This window comes from Oryx dammah, unplaced genomic scaffold (assembly GCF_014754425.2).
Source record: "Oryx dammah isolate SB20612 unplaced genomic scaffold, SCBI_Odam_1.1 HiC_scaffold_18, whole genome shotgun sequence".
NCBI classification, from domain to species: Eukaryota; Metazoa; Chordata; class Mammalia; order Artiodactyla; family Bovidae; genus Oryx; species Oryx dammah.
The window spans coordinates 13,104,550-13,122,147 of record NW_024070202.1 but is presented as its reverse complement, the minus strand read 5'-3'; the positions used below and the strand labels follow the sequence as shown (position 1 = coordinate 13,122,147).

Here is a 17,598-nt window from a genome sequence, read left to right as displayed (position 1 = left end):
TAGTTCACCCTGCCCTGCACACTGGCAACCCACTCCAGTATTCTTGCCTGGAGAATCCCATAGACAGAGGAGCCTGGCAGGCTACTGTCCACAGTGTCGCAAGGAGCGGGACACGACTGAAGCGACAGAGCCTGCACCATGCCCTGCCTTGGCTTTACTGTCAAAACCCCAATAAAGGGGCAGCTTCAACCCTCCTGCCCTGTTTTCTGCCTCCCAGTCACCCAGGTGTCTTTCCCACGTGGCCCTGTACCATGCCTGTCCTTCTGTCTCTAAAGTTTCGTGAGTATAAAAAACTATTATTTCCTGAGCCTCGCTGTCTCCTCTCACGGCTATACATGACTGATTATTTCATAAAAGAACATGAAACAACTTACTTCTTTACTTTGTCTTTTTCTGGTTTTCACCTTCCCTCCTGCTTCTTTCCTTTTTTTCTATCCTCCCTCCCTTCCTTCCTTGAAATATATTTCCCCTATAGGATGTAAGCCCCTTGAAGGCAAGGGCATCTTGTTCACACCAAGTCTTCAGCGCTGGGCAAGCAGTTGTCAGTGCTTACCAAACAGTGCTGAGTGTGAATGCCAAGCAACACTCCTTCCCTTCCTTCCCAGTCTCCCATGGACTCACACACACCATTCCAGAGAACAATACAAACTCAATGGCCATGAACCTGTCTGGAGAGTCATCACCACACAGTGATACATGGGGTTTGTCTTTCTTCAAAACAAACATGCAGGATGTTGACTAAGTGAAGAAATGTGAAGCAACAGCAGCAGCAGAATCTCCACACCATATGTGTGTGTGTGTGTGTGTGTGTGTGTGTGTGTGGTGTGTGTATTTATGCATTTTCTTCTGAAATATGGGTCACTGTTTTCACAGGAATCTCTTTATTAAAAATCAAAGTTATATTAAAAGCTATGTTGAGGGCTTCCCTGGTGGTTCAGTGGTAAAGAGTCTGGCTGCCAAGGCAGGAGAAACAGGCTTGATCCCTGCTCTGGGAAGGTCCCACGTGCCCTGGAGCAGTTAAGCACTGTGCTCCCGAGCCTGGGGACCAAATCTACTGAGCCCATGCATCACAACTAATGAAGCCTGAGTCCCTAGCACTTGTGTTCTGCAACAAAAGAAGCCACTGCATTGAGAAGCCTGCACACCACAACCAGACAGACAGTAGCCCTTGCCCACTGCAACCAGAGAAAAGCTCACGTAGCAATGAAGACCCAGCACAACCACAAATAATAAATAAAATATTTTTTAAGAAGGTTGAAAAGTCTCCTTGTCATCCCATCTGTCCCACTTAGGGGAAACCAGTTTGTTAGTTTCTTGTGTATCTTTCCAATATTTTTATAGAAATACAGGGAGATATCAGAGAAGGCAATGGCAACCCATTCCAGTACTCTCGCCTGGAAAACCCCATGGATGGAGGAACCTGGTAGGCTGCAGTCCATGGAGCCGCGAAGAGTCGGACACAACTGAGCAACGTCACTTTCACCTTTCACTTTCATGCATTAGAGAAGGAAATGGCAACCCACTCCAGTGTTCTTGCCTGGAGAATCCCAGGGACGGGGTCACACAGAGTTGGACACGACTGAAGCGACTTAGCAGCAGTAGCAGTAGCAGGCAGATATAAATATGCATTCCTCCTCTGTATGAACTATTTTCAAATTAATCTTCTGAAGAAGTAACTGTCTTATCAATGCAATTCCAGATGTTCCAGTGCCAACCGCCCCCCTCCACAGCTTTAATAAAAATCAGCATAACTGAGGAAGGGCACAGAAAGAGCTCACACTGCCACTCTCTAGCTGTGTAGCCAAGGGCAAGTTACACAGTTAATCTGTGCCTTGGTTTTTTCACCTATAAAACTGGGATGTTACCTACCTCAGAGAAGTACCAATAATCAAAAGTTAACATAGGCAAAGTTCTAAGGACAATGCAAGGTACACAATAGGTGCTGCAAAAATGGCAAGCTTTATTATTCCACTATAATTATGTATTCAGACAGTATTTATGTATCCCATAAGTCAGAAACCTCCTTTACTTAATATCTCCACTTCTGTGTTCTCTCAAACACTTTTACTTAAACTCAATAGAAATAGTCCTTTTTTTTTTTTCATTGTGGAAAATAAAAACATCTTGAAGATGCTACTTGGCTTTGCCCAAACTCTTTAAGTCTTTCCCACCTCGTGCTCCCCTTCTTCCAACCTGATCTTTATCATGAGTGTGGGAGGGTACAGATTATTTGCCTGGCAGGATCTAAAGATCCAGAAGAAAGAAGGATCTAGGAGTCTTTTGAAAGTCTAACCTTCCAAAGAAGCTATGCTTCCCTTCTCCCCCTCTCTCCTCCGTTCTGCTCATCTTGTTACCTATTCTATTTATTTCTTTCTCTTCACTTCTCCTGACTTTATCTCAAATGTTGGGGGCAGATGCTGACAGTCACAAATCCGCCCAGTCCACAAACAGAATCCTCCCCCTCCCCGCGCCCCGCCTCCACCCTGTGTGTGGGACCAATTCTGCGTCTTATAGAACACCTTACCTTCCACAAACTGCAAAGTTTCTGGGTCTGAAGTACAGCTCCCCTTGCTCTCTGCACCTCCAGTTTCCCCTTCAGGCCACTTGAGGAGCTGAGGTAGAATTCCGCAGCTTTTGGCTGCAAACCTCCTCCTCTATCGTCCCACCCACCCGAGGGATCTCGCCAAAGCTGCCAAGGGAACCCAGGGCTATGGGTCCTGTTTCTGTATTTTGAGCCCTGAAGAATAAAGGAATCTGCGAGTAAAGGTTTCCTTGAAAGCATGTGACTGTGGCCTTGAACCCGGAGCAGCGCTGCAGAGAAGGGCGGGAGGCAGCGACCTTGGCCCAGCGCCTTGGCAGCGCACCTGCCGGGCGCAGGAGGGGCGGGGCGGGCACCACTGGGGGCGGGGCCGGCGCGTCCGCAGCCCCTCCGGAGTGCTCTGCGCGCACTGGGCGCCCCTGGACCCTGGAGACCATGGGGAAGCTGGTGGCACTTATCCTGCTGGGCGCCGGCCTGGCCCTAGTCGGGGAGAGATTTTTGACATTTAGGTGAGTTGGCATCTTGAGCGTCCTGGGCTTTTTCTCTTCTTCCAAGTTAGGTTAAGGGCTGCCCCGGGCCGCCTTCCTAGCGGGTAAGAATGAGCTGTTTGGGGAGCCCGTCTTCTCAATCCCACCTAACAAACTATCCCTCGAGAAGCTCTGATGTGGAAAGTGAGCTGATTTCTTGCCTTTCCTAAGATCGTGAGGCAGAAATGCCCCGATTTATTTTCTGAAATTTATGCAACTCCCCCACTTCCCCAGGTCACCCTCAGCATTCCACCCACCCTTGAACAAACTAACTCTGTTGGAAGCGCTGGTCTTGGGGGAGGGAGCCAGGCTACTGGCTGGATGTTTTTGGCTGACTCAGAGGTTGTCCAAGGCAAGTTCAACCTTGAGGGGTACCGGGCTACCAGATTAAAGGAGCTAGCAGGACAGCAGGGAAATGAACTGAAACCTGCAAGAGGAGATTGGCATTGTCTGGTATCTGACCTGACTGTTTGAAGTGGAAAATCTAGTGGTGATAGCCATTCCAGAAATATCTCAGGAGAATACTGGGCTAGTAAGAAGAAATGTTTGTTAGATGATGACATGTGTTCCCGAATAGATGTTAGCCTCTACTTGCTTTCAGTCCTCTTTGGGTTGTTTTTAATTTCTCTGAAGAGAAGTTCACAGAGGTTCACATCTATTGGCAGAATCTGTTGAGGAGCATGCAAGTGAGAAAATCATAAAAAATAATAATTATAAAGCCAATCTAAAGAGCATTGTTTAAAAACTCATGGTAAGATAAGTATAGAATTTTCCTGAATACAATTTAATAAAAATGTAAAATTATTCCTGGTGTTTAGAAGAATGTTTCACTGTGGAATCAAAAACATTATTCAAAAATAATTTGGCCAGTTGTTTAAACTATGGTCAGTTTAATGAACTCACGAACTTGCAAAGTAAATGAACATACAATTTTAAAAACAATAAAGCAAAAGCTACAGAGTTTAGCTATTAGGAGACCCTGTTGAATTTGGGGAAGGCAGTTGGGGACAAGGACTGTAAGGGATTAAGGGAATCAAAGTGCAGATTTATAATAGATGATGCTTTATCACATTAGATAATAGTATTTTATGCATTTAAATTAATAATACTTATATACTATTAAACAAAAAAATATAGGCACATTACCCAGTGTGTCCACATTATATAAGTAAATGTAAATAAAAGGAGATGCCTACTTATTTGTGATATCATCCATAAATGATGAGAAAGAGAGTTAATGAATTTGAAGGTGGTTAAAGACTGTGGTTAGACATTGATTTTGGATGTCGTGCATTGATCTCCAGTGTTTTTATCTTCCACAGAGAAAAAATGAATGCATATCGAGAAGTGGAGTCAGTGGAACCCCAGAACTGCCACCTTATTGAGGGAATTGGTATGTATATGACAGTACAATTTCCTGGTCACCATCCCCCTGACTGAAGCTGCTAATTTAATTCACTGCTACTCCTTAAACCCTCCTACTGAGGCTTCAGCCTCATCAATTTTACCCAAGCGATCTGATTCCACGTCTCCAAGGGGTATCCTAAAAGTCAAAATCTATGGCTTTTTCTCGGTTCCCTTACTGACATCTCTCCATCATTTGAAATATGTTGTTGACTACTCTTTGGTTGGTCCCTTGCTGGACTCTGCTCCTGTCTACTCTGTGACATTTCATTTCCTTCTGTCTTTTTCTGTTGCCTTACTTCTTTTTTGTTCTTCTCCCCTCTCCTTGATGATACTCCTAGCTTCCAGTATCACTGCCTTCAAAATTTATCTGCTAGTACTAAGAGAAATGTGACAGCCCTTATTCTCAAGAACCTCCCAATCAATTGAGATTTTTTTTTTCTTAATTAATTGAAAGTCCATAGTGGGATCCCTGATCTTTCAAACTGCAGGCCTATTTTCCTGTTTGAAATCTACTTTGCCTGTCATTTCCTCTCTCACACCCTCACCCATCAGCTCTTCTTCCAAACTTCTCTTAAGCTTGGTACCTGCATTCTCAAAGAGATTCAGTTCAAAATTTAGGAAACTTGAACTTCCCTGTCAGTCCAGTGGGTAAGACTTTGCCTTCCAATGCAGGAGATATGGATTCCAGCCTTGGTCAGGGAGCTGAGATCTCACATGCCTTGAGGCCAAAACATCAAAACATGAAGCAGAAGCAGTGTTGTAACAAATTCAATAAAGACTTTAAAAATCTTTTTTAAAAAAATGAAGGAGCCATTTATTTTCCCCTCTCCCCTCACTGTTTCATGTGAGACCTGTTGGCCTCTCTTGGGCCCCCACACTAGAGCTGATCTCATTTACTCCTTACTGCTTCAACTGCTTGTTCTGGCTCTGAACCTTTTGCTCTCCCTGATAATACTACTAGGAAAAAAAAAAAAAAAACACATCTAGCCAGATGCTGTTCTAGGAATGTATTCTTTCATTTTCTCACCTTTGCTCATGAAATTACCTCCAATGATTTCTTCATTGCTGCTTGCTGAAATCAGCTGGAAATCCCTCTTCTACCCCTGAACTCTCATAGCACTCTGAAACTCCCATTCACTTGAGATACCTACGACATGCTTTATTTCAGAGCCAGCAGTGTCTTTCTCTCACAGTCAGATTGTAAACCTCCTAGGGTCAAGGACTGTGAGTTATTTCAGCATGCGACAGGACAACACTATAGCTTATTGTGATATAAATGATCTCCAAGATAAGTTACTAATACAAATATATAGAAGCCCTTTTGATTTTGGTTTTCTGTTTTTATTTCCCCCCTCAATTTCTAAAACAAATAGAGAAATAGCCTTGTGCTCCCTAGTCTTAGATGAGGTGTGTATTGCAAGCTAGAAGGCAGAAGGAACTGAAGACAAATCATTTCCTGTCTTTGATATTTAAAAACCTGGGCTATTTCAAGGGATTCTGATGGAGACGGAAGGGGAATATGTGGTTGTTGTGTTTTATTTTTTTAATAACAGGGGACTTTGTCCCATTCTGGGGGAGAATCAAGACCTATAAAGGAATGGCTACAATATACCTTTAGGCAGGCTGGATCCTTCACACTTTGTGTCACAGAATGAGCAAAAGTTGTGTGTGTGTGTGTGTGTGTGTGCACGTGCAGTATGTATAATTGGCAAAATTTTCTAAATTAGAGGGACCACATGAGCTTGGCAATGGATATTTCAGTGGTGACTAGTGTAAAATAAAGGCCATATGGACTTCCCCAAATATTTAGCTTCGTTTTAAAATCCACTAAGCTATTTGCACAACCCTAGCAGAGAGACCCAATAATGACTCAGGCTGAACTTCCTACCAGTTCAGTGCAATGTGGGTTCGGGGTCAGATTTAATTTGATTTAAAAAATAAGGAAACGTAACATTCAATCATTTGTTTACTGTCTTGTGGAGTAATATTCACATTAATTATATATATCTCAAAAGAGTCTGCCAATTAACTTAGACAGTAATTAGATCATTGTTAAAGCATTGTAAAAGTCTAGCCCAACTCTCAGATTGTATGATTCAAATAGACTTGCGAAGTTAAAACTAGAGCAGAAGGGGCCTCCCTGACGGCTCAGTGGTAAAGAATCCACCTGGCATTGCAGGAGAAACGGGCTCTATCCCTGATCCAGGAAGATCCAGCATGGTGCAGAGCAACTGAGCCTGTGCGCCGTAACTGCTGAGCCTGTGCGCTAGAGCCCAGGAGCCACAACTCCCGAGGCCAGCATGCCCCAGAGCCCATGTTCTGCGACACTTCACAACGAGAGAAGCCACTGCAGTGAGAAGCCTATGCCCTTCAGCAAGAGAGTAGTCCCTGCTCTCCACAGCTAGAGAAAACCCAGCACAGCCAAAGATAAATAAAATTATTTCAAAAAGCTAGAGCAGAAGAAAAAAAGGCATGCACACCTCATGTCTATTGGCATATGTACATTCTCTATTTACAGAACTGAACAAGTGAGAATGATCACGGGTCATTTGTTAATAGGACAATATTGCTATATATCTAAAAATACCACTACTACCTTATCAAAGGCCCAGTGTCCATGAGCTTTGTGCTGAGTCCTTTGGAAACACTTTACATCATCCTCGCAAACACCCCGTAAGGTGGGTGCTGCCATCTGTCTTTGGAGATTAGGAAACTGACACCCAGAAGAATGAAGTTCCCTGCCCACTGGTCCAGAACGAGAAGGTGCCAGGTCTAGGTTAAGAGGCAGGGTGCTTTTCTTCCATGCCTTTGAACTCTCTGTTGTGTAACACTGCCTTTCTTATCTACCGACAGCACATTTTTATTACAGAGTTTCAGGGAAGTATGGTGGCGGCAGAAAACAGAAAATCTGAGATGCAAAAAAGTGAAATATTAATCAATAGAGCTGACCAAGACAGGGCAAGTTGGATATTTAAACAAAGCTCACTAATGAGATGATACTCGTCAGACCCTCCTCTCTGATAGTGAAAAGCTTTGTGAAAGCATGGAAAACCAAAGAATTGAAGGCAGAGTGTAGTAGGCAGTAACAGAGCTGGGGAAAATTTCTGATTTGTGTTTTCTTCAAGACCTAGACTTTTCTGATTAATTTTATTGGTCGAGGGCTTCCCCGGTGGCTCAGATGGTAAAGAATCTGCCTGCAATGCAGGAGACCTGGGTTCAATCCCTGGGTCAGGGAGATCCCCTGGAGAAGGGAGTGGCTACCCACACCAGTATTCTTGCCTGGAGAACTCCATGGACATGGAATGCATGTGCAGACAGCAGAGCCTGGTGGGCTACAGTCCATGGGGTTGCAAAGAGTCGAACACGACTAAAACTTCCACTTTATTGGCAGAACAAACTTTTCCTCTTTTTGTTCTCCTTCCTCGTTATTTATTTATTTATTTTGGCCTCACTGTGTAGCATGTGGGAGCTTAGTTCCCCTACTGGGGATCGAACCCAAGCTCCCTGCATTGGAAGAATGGGGTCATAACCACTGGACCACTAGGGAAGTCCCATTCCTTCCCCAGTATTCTTTCTGGGAAGAAAGCTTAACAAGTGAAATAATTCTAACCTCCCAGAAATCATACCTCAAAGATCTTTTTTATATTAAATTCATCTTTTTTCCAAGGCTTTGAGGCTCAAAGATTGGCTTAACTGGGGAGTTATTTGGCTAATTAAAGTTGCCCTTGAAATAGGAACAGCTTTATTAGCCTGCCCTTGGCAGAATTATCAAGTAGACAGCCAGCCGTCATATGTGAAGTCTTCCTACCCTCCTCTCCTTCCCTTTCCCCTCCTGTAGCTTCCCGTGTCGCCAAGACATGTTTCTACTCCATGGTAGGTTCCATTCGTTTTCTTAGCTGGCTGTTTTCCTCCCTTGATGATGTGAAATTATAATATTAATTGATAGTAATGTTTGGGCATGACTTTTTCTCAAGACGTCTATAGAGAACAATCGGAGGCCAGAGAAATGAGGTTATGCCAAAAAATAGGGTTGACAGATTAAAAGGGAGTAGATACCTATTTGTAAGACTGGTTTTAGATTTAGCAGTGGGGTTTTAATGTTGTCTGTGCACAGGGTGATGAGTATGTGGAGAGGACTCAGGGGAGGGTGTCCCAGAGGCTCTTACTCCCACAGGAGCCACTGTTGCTAAGATGCACTGGGCTGTCATGCAGATGCAGTGTAGGTCGGGGAGGGGGATAAAGGAGGGTTCAGAATAATGTACAATCAGCTACTAATTCTTTTCCACATCTGAGTGCAAAGCACCAGCTTCCCTGTGCTGTGGACAGAGCAAGTGAAAAAAAAAAAAGAAAAAACAGCATAGCATCTCTGGAAAATGCCCACTCATGCTGCAGGTGAATTACTGAAGCAGGTTAGTGCTATCATGGGAGATGTGTGAAACGGTGTTTGGAAGATGAAAAGACTAAATCAGAAATTATACAACTCAACATCTTCTATTCAGAAATTAACACTCCCTTGTCTATAATTTAACCTCAAACAAGACAAAGTTCAAAAAACTAAAGCAGTTTCTCCTTTTTAGCCAGTCAACCAGCTTGTTGCTGAAAGCTTTTATAGAAAAAGCAGGTGTTATATTGGGTACAAGGACACGGTACTGAATACAACCAGGTCCTTGATCCAAGCAAGTTGCAGCCCAAGTGTGGAAAATATCATGGTGGAGGTAGTCACAGGTGACCATATTAGTACACAAATTGGATGTTGGAGCCAAGAGAGGTTGAAAAGGCTGAGGGGACAGCATCCAAGTCATCTCTAAGGGCCTGTGATACTCAGCCAAGTGGAGGTGAGACGGGGTGTGGGAAATGTGTGTTGCCAAGAAGCAGGTAACCAGCATGTGCTCAGGTGTGCAGGTAAACAAGCCTGGCCCACCTTGGAACTGCTGACAGAGTGCTGCAGCACACCTGGAAAAAACAGCGAAGGGTGGGAGCCACACGAATTGAGCTCAGAGCCAAGAGGCAGAGCACTGTGAATCTAGGTCAAGGAGTCTGAGAATTTTACTGCCAACCCTACTGGACCTTTGGAGGGTTTTAAGCAGGGGCATTACAAGGTCAAGTTTGCGATTTAAAAAGAATGGTTGTAGGGGAGCAAAGTGGACCTACTAGGAAGCTATTACAGAAATCCAGGAGGGAGTTCCAGAGCTTGAAAGACTTGTGATCAGACGGTTTTAGGGAATAAGGAAAAGGAAGACATCAAGGATAACTCCAAGGTTCCTACTTTGGGTTCTTGGGGGATAGAAATGTCATCCACTGAAATTGAAATATACAAAATGGAGCAGATTTAAGAGGGAAATTTCCAGATCGCTTTGATACATGTTGAACATGAGAAATGAAAAGGCCCGATAGAAATGTCCTATATACGGGAGACCTGGTTTGATTGGTTGGGAAGATCCTCTGGAGAAGGGAACAGCTACCCACTCCAGTATTTGGGCCTAGAGAATTCCATGGACTACATAGTCCATGAGGTCGCAAAGAGTCAGACACAGTGGAGTGACTTTCACTATACATGTATATACAGGTGAATACAGAAGTCTGGAGGTTGGGAGAAAGTTTTGGGCTTGATTTAGAGATTGGAGAGTTAAGAGTATGTGGCTGGAAGCTGACACCTTGGGACTAGAGTAAATGGGTGGTCTGCTATGAGAAATAGCCAAGTGCGGGTAGAGGCTGGTGAGTATTTCCATCCAGGATAGAGGCAGAAGGAGACTAGGGCAAAAGGAAGCCCAGAAGTGGTGTTGAGAGGAAAAAAGAGATAGAAAAAGGTTTGTTCAAAAACTAACTCATCCAGGGGATTCCCTGATGGCTCAGTGGGAAAGAATCCGCCTGCCAACGCAGGAGACATGGTTTCAGATCTCACATGCTGCAGAGCAACTGAACTCGTGTGCCACAATCATTGAGCCTGTGCCCTAGAGCCCATGCTGTGCTACAGGAGAAGGCACAGCAGGCAAAAGCCCATGCAGCGCCACTAGAGAGTAGCCCCTGCAGCAATGAAGACCCAGCGCAGCCAAAAGTGAACCAAACGCCTGACAGTTGAAAAACACACACATTAATGAATGTATTTTAAAAACGAACCCACCCATATTCAACATCCTTTTTAAAACTGTTTTATTCAGTTTGCTGGATTCTCCCCAAGTCAATTTTACTCCACGTAGGGCAGGGCATGCGTGCTCAGTTGTGTCTGCCTCTTTGCAACCCCATGGACTGTAGCCCGCCAGGATCCTCTGTCCAGGGCACTCTCCAGGCAAGAATACAGGAGTGGGTTGCCATTTCCTGCTCCAGGGGATCTTCCCGATACAGGGATCAAACTCACATCTCTTGCGTCTCCTGCACTAGCAGGCTGATCCTTTACCACGGTGCCACCTGGGAAGCCCTTTTCCATGTATAAAAAGCATTAAATCTTCCAGACCATCAAAACACCATATATGGGTAAATCTTGATTAACTGGAATGCTTAGAAAATGGAAAACTGTGATTAGTTTTCAGGTTCCTAGTTGGGGATTTGTTTTCATCTTCAGTATAATCAACATGATTAAATATTTTTCCATCCTCCAGTTTTCAGTGCCTATTGCTTATTACTCTGTTGATTCAAATTTGCATTTTTTTGGCTTTATTCCACTTTTGTTTCCCCCATTCTTCTTAGGAACCCATTACCTCAGGTAACCATTTTCCCATGTATTTTATTTACTATAGCTGTGCAGCAAACTACCTCAAAACTTAGTGACTGAGAAGGACAGTAGTTATTTTGCTGATGAGTTTGCAGTTTTGGCTGGGCTCAGGAAGGCAGCTCATCTCTATTCCCTTTGCATCAGCTAGGGCATCTCAGCTCATCTGAGACACTTTCAGACCCCTCGGTACCGCATGTGGTCTCTCCACAGTCTCTCCTCTGTACCTGCAAAGTAGCCAGACTTCTTATATTTAGAATCAGGGCTCACAAGGCACATGCTTGGAGAGAGAGAGCAATGGCAGGTTTGATTATAACTTGACTTTGTATGTCAGCTGGCATCACTTCCTCCTCATGCAATTTGTCAGAACAGTTAGAAAGGTCCACCCAGGGTTAAGGGAAGAGGATACAGACCTAGCCTCCTAATGGGAGAGCTTGAATATCACATTTTTAAGAAGAGCATGTGGTTTTGATACATTGTTTCAATCAGATTTGTAAATTACCATTTGCCATATTCGATAACCATTGCTTGCATCCTCAATGCTGCCTGCCTGGGAACACATCATATGTGGGTCCACCTCTCTGCTAGAAAACATGCGAATCTCCTTTTCATCCTGTTCTCAATCATAACTTATTCATTATATGTTTCTTTCTATAGAAAAATGCCCATGACCATCTCTCAGTGAGAAAAGGATCTAAGTAAAATCTTCCAAATTCATTTATTTTCAACAGCTCATCCTAGGATTTATTGCTTTTTTAAAATTGGAGTTTAGTTGCTTTATGTTGTATATGATCTGTTGCTTTTATAACAGAGAACAATTAATAATTTCCCAATATGATTAGAAAACAATAGATTTTTTAGGCCTCAACAAGTTATCAATAACCTCAGATATGCAGATGACACCACCATTATGGCAGAAAGTGAAGAAGAACTAAAGAGCCTCTCGATGAAAGTGAAAGAGGAGAGTGAAAAAGTTGGCTTAAAGCTCAACATTCAGAAAATGAAGATCATAGCATCCGGTCCCATCACTTCATGGCAAATAGATGAGGAAACAGGGGAAACAGTGGAAACAGTGGCTGACTTTATTTTTCTGGGCTCCAAAATCACTGCAGATGGTGATTGCAGCCATGAAATTAAAAGATGCTTACTCCTTGGAAGGGAAGTTATGACCAACTTAGACAGCATTAAAAAGCAGAGACATTACTTTGCCGACAAAGGTCTAGTCAAGGCTATGGTTTTTCCAGTGGTCATGTATGGATGTGAGAGTTGGACTATAAAGAAAGCTGAGTGCAGAAGAATTGATGCTTTTGAACTGTGGTGTTGGAGAAGACTCTTGAGAGTCCCTTGGATTGCAAGGAGATCCAACCAGTCCATCCTAAATTCGATCAGTCCTGGGTGTTCATTGGAGGGACTGATGTTGAAGCTGAAACTCCAGTACTTCGCCACTTGATGCAAAGAGCTGATGCATTGGAAAAGACCCTGATGCTGGGAAAGTTTGAGGGCAGGAGGAGAAAGGGACGACAGAGGATGAGATGGTTGGATGGCATCACCAACTCGATGGACATAGGTTTGGGTGGACTCCGGGAGTTGGTGATGGACAGGGAGGCCCGGCGTGCTGCAGTTCATGGGGCTGCAAAGAGTTGGACATGACTGAGCGACTGAACTGAACTGAACAACAAGTTAGAGGAGAGAAATACTTGGCAGAGAAGTCTTTAAGTGACCTTCACAATGATGGCTTTCCAAATGTTATCACTTGGTATATAGATCTGTCTTGTGTGGCAAGTAATGCTGAATCTCTCAGGACATGCTCTAGGAGTTTTTATTTAAGGAATAAATCTAGAATATGAATTTATTTTATATTTGTTTTCTTTTTTCTCCTGAAAATGGACTTCTTAAAAAAAAAAAGAAGAAGAATTTAGTATTTCAGGAACCTGGCTCAGGTTTTCCTGGAGAGCAGTATGCCTGTAGGATTCCTGAAAGTTAATATTATTTCCCAAGTAAATAGCTCAAAAAGTTAAGGTAGTTTCCAAAAGAAGTTCAAAGTCTTGACTGTGTGTGAAATCACTTTTTAAGCCACCATTCATGCATCTTTCTGATCCTCAGCTTTTTCTTTTTTTTAATAGAAAATGGCTCTGAAGATATTGATATCCTTCCTAGTGGGCTGGCTTTCATCTCCAGTGTGAGTATTTCCGATGCTCCTCAGATGCGTAAGTCAACAGCTGTATGGACAGAACATTAGTGTCACCAACTCAAGTGTCCCACTTGTATGTAAACTAGTCAACTAAAAGCACCAAAATGGGATTCCAGAGGCTAACTGAGGCAAGACAGAAGTGCCCAGGCTTGCCTACCCCATGGTGGGCAGTTATATACCCAGGGGAGTGCTGATAAGTGTATATTGAATTCCATTCACTTCCTAGACGAGGCTCCAGATTTGCTCTGTGGCTATCCATCCTCATCATTGCCCTTCTGGCTGAGCCTCAGCTTCTGGAAGTCATCTTCTTACTAATCGGTATTCATCTCATCATGCCTGCCTGAGTTTGGAACTCAGTAAAAGTTTGCAGAGTCAATGTTAGCCCTGTTACTCAGTTCATAACCATCTTGCATTTCTTTGCATTTCCCAAGAGGATTTCCATCTTAGGTTCCTCAGCATTTAAAGAAAAGCTCTTTCAAAGAGGAGTAGGGAAAAACATGCATTTTATTTCCAGTACCACCTTCACAGGTTGCGGATGATTAGGAAGCTATGAGAAGGACTGAACTTCAACTAATTAAAATGTTATATTGTAAAAATATTGAAAATTATCATATACTTAGTTAAATCAGTTACAATTTGGAGTGGGACTTAGGATTTTGAAAAAAGTAGGTATAAATTACATTTCCAATGTGAATTCTGATTGCTGGAATTTCATGTTCTAATATTCCATTTGGGCCAATAAAATACTATCAAATAACACATTTTAAAAATCTATGTCTTTTTGGCCAAAAGGGGGGCCCATAAAATATTTCTTAATGATCCCAATTTCTAAATTCTTCAGTATAGTCAGGGTCTATAGTCAATATGCATTTTAAATTGCTGCTGGTGTGGTATATGTTAGGGTAGGTGGGTGGAAAGGATTTTATGTCTTTAGTTTTCCTCCAAAAACTAAAGCTGTCTAGAAAAGCTTTTTCTTTGTTGACTTAAATTACCTACTGTCAATTTAGATTTTCAATGTGATGCCCAACAGACCTTTAAAAACAATTATTGTATGGCTAGGAGATGTGTAGTTCCTACTGTATATTTCTTTTCTATTAATATGTTCACTAGAGGTAAGTGTACTGAATTCTTGTTATTCAGCAAGTAGAGATTTTCATCACAAATAATTCTATGAGAAACGTTAGCTCTTTTTGCAAACTAACAAACAACTCATTCTTATAGGATAAGGATAATGTTCTTTGCTTATTTTTAATCTTGCTGTACTGCAATAAATTCAAGTCCTTGTTCTTCTTGGTCACCTCCTTCTGCCCTTTCCTGCCATCCTAGAATATGTTTGGAAGCTGCTGATTTAGGGAGTAATTCTGTGTGATAGATATTTTTAGTCTACTTAGAGGTGCCAAGCAGGCTATTTGCTTCCTTACCTTGGGACTTGACATGTTCTTTGCCAGCACGATTACTCCCTTCCTCACATGTTGCCATCTAACTCCTAGTTCCCTATGAGGGCTCACTGCAGTAGAACTTTAATTCCTCAGGAATATGCCTCATATCTTTCTGGGCAAGGTGGCTCTTCTGTGCCCCCATAGTTTCCCTGTGGGTGGGGCCTTAGATGCCTCCCCATATCTGGTGGGCTTGCTTAGTGCTGCCTCCCTGGATTTCAGTCCTTTCGAGACTAGGACTTTGGAGTATCTGTTGCCATGTGGCACGTGCCACAGTATCTGGCATACATAGGTGCTTGACTGCTTACTGAATATGCGTACTGGTAAATGAGGGCCATGGAGGAGTGCAATGCTTGTCCACACATACCTGTAGTCTGTTGGTGGAAATAAGATGCCTGCACACCTAGGTGATTTTTGCCATTTTCGGGGGTGAATGGTATCAAAACAATTGCAGGCATTTGCCAAGATTCTTACCTAACTGCTTTAAACAGAAAACCAAGCATATGTAAAGAGTTTCATTCATCGTGACACTTACTGTAGGCCATGTTTGTTGGCCGTGCTCCACCCTTATTCCCCAATCAGATCATTACCATTTCCAGAGCACCTGATCCTTCTACCAGTTGGCAGTGCCCTCACATTCCTCCAAGCTCCCACTGTACTTGCTGTGGGGTTCTACCCTGAGCAGCGCTCCTGAGCAATATAATATTCTCTACTGTCAAACCTTTCTTTATGGTGTGGCAAAAAGTTGTACATCACTGTACAACTAATGATCTGAGTGATTTAGGCATTTCACTTCTCTGGGCTTAATTTTCCTTATGTGAAAAGAGAAGATTTACCTCAAGTGAAAATGGGAAGAATTGGGTGTCTCTGATATCCTTCCCCCAATGTCACCACTATTTGTGCCATTGGACTTAGTGACAAATTGACTATGAAGGAAAGGATAGATTTGGAGTCTCAATTGTACAGCCTGATACTAGGGAGAGCAGTGATTCCCTTAACAGAGAATAGATACAAATGAGAGCAAGGATTTGAGGAGAGATGATTTTGATTTTGATCATTTGATTTTGAGCTGCCTTTAGGAAGAAGTTGGGATGCAAGCTAGGGCTCCATAGAGAGGTTCCAGGAAAATGTGCATATCTGATACTTACTAATATGGAAGAAATAAATGAAACCTTATGAATGAGCTCTGCAAGGGAAGAGTGCAGAATGAGAAGGAAGGGATGGATGAGGACAGAGGGAGGGAAGGGCAGGAAAGGAAGCAGTAATTCTATCTGGAAATTCTACTTTTGATTTTTTGATAAGAAATAAAAGTTCTACCATAGTGTCAAATGCCACAGAGATACAGATAAGGAAATACAGAAGGATTATTAAATAAGACATTTTGGAGGCCATTGATATGACCTTTATAGAGGTATTTCTACAAACTGGTAGAGTATGGATTCCAGAGAATTAAGAGTTGGAGCAATTCAAACCAAGGCAACAAGGTCAAGTGATGTTTCTAAGAAATTTGACAGTGAAGGAAGGTGAGAAAACTGCCTATTTGAAGTAGTAAAGTTGGAAAATATTTATTTCAGGGAAAGAGAAATGAGCAATTTTTCAGGTAAAAGAAGGGAAACTGGTGAAGAATAAGTGGTGAATTCTAAAGACAGACCCTAGAGATCACGGAATTAACTAAGAACAGAAGGATATTCTTTCCTTAGAAAAGAGGGAGAAAGGATGAGAATTGGTAAAACTGAAGAATAAACTGAGGTAGAAAGGAGGGAATGAGGAAATTCATGTTGAATGGCATGGGTTTTTTTTTTTTTTTTTTTTTTTTTTGTTTTTTTTTTTCAGTGAAAAAGGAGGTAAAGTCATCCACTGAGAATACAGAAAGATGGTGTGGTCTATGGAAGATAATGAAATAAATCCAGAATAGATACTTAGATATACACAGTAGTTTACATATTAGAATAAACACAAATATTGATAAAGAATATTAAATGTATGGTTGAAGTTGAGATGATAACTACATAGTGTTTTTCAACCTGATTTTAGACTGCTGCTGCTAAGTTGTTTCAGTCGTGTCCGACTCTGTGTGACCCCATTAGATGGCAGCCCACCATCCCTGGGATTCTCCAGGCAAGAATACTGGAGTGGGTTGCCATTTCCTTCTCCAATGCATGAAAGTGAAAAGTGAAAGTGAAGTCACTCAGTTATGTCCAACTCTTTGCGACCCCATGGACTGCAGCCTATCAGGCTCCTCCATCCATGGGATTTTCTAGGCAAGAGCCCTATATAAAAGCTAGAACAGGGCAAAGAGAATTGATAGATAATCTGATAAGGAAGCAGTGAGCAAAGAGTGAGTCTTTCTTAGAAGACAGGCTCTTAACTGATGATGGCAAGATTCGAGGTCTGGAAGCAGAAGTGCATGGCTCAGGGCCATTAAAAGACACTTGCTCTTTGGAAGAAAATCTATGACAAACGTAGACAGTGTATTAAAAAGCAGAGACATCACTTTGCCAACAAAGGTGTGCATAGTCAAAGCTATGGTTTTTCCAGTAGTCATGTACACATGTGAGAGTTGGACTGTAAAGAAGGCTGAGCACCAAAGAATTGATGCTTTTAAACTGTGGTGCTAGAGAAGACTCTTGAGAGTCCCTTGGACTGCAAGGAGATCAAATCAGTCAATCCTAAAGGAAATCAACCCTGAATATTCATTGAAAGAACTGATGCTGAGCTGAAGCTACAATACTTGGGCCACCTGCTGAGAAGAGCTGACTCAGTGGAAAAGACCCTGATGCCATGAAAGATTA

General features: G+C 42.6%; 1 protein-coding gene across 1 annotated transcript in view; it reads left to right on the top strand.

Annotated features, from left to right (window-relative positions):
- Positions 1 to 2,902: 2,902 nt before the first annotated feature.
- The window catches only part of PON3 (paraoxonase 3), a 34,820-nt gene continuing 20,124 nt past the window's right edge, over positions 2,903 to 17,598 (top strand). Inside the window, exons 1-3 of the mRNA XM_040260475.1 lie at positions 2,903 to 3,048; positions 4,389 to 4,459; positions 13,303 to 13,358. Coding sequence (XP_040116409.1) covers positions 2,975 to 3,048; positions 4,389 to 4,459; positions 13,303 to 13,358 — 201 coding nt within the window. The 5' untranslated portion in view covers positions 2,903 to 2,974. The remainder of the gene's footprint in view (positions 3,049 to 4,388; positions 4,460 to 13,302; positions 13,359 to 17,598) is intronic.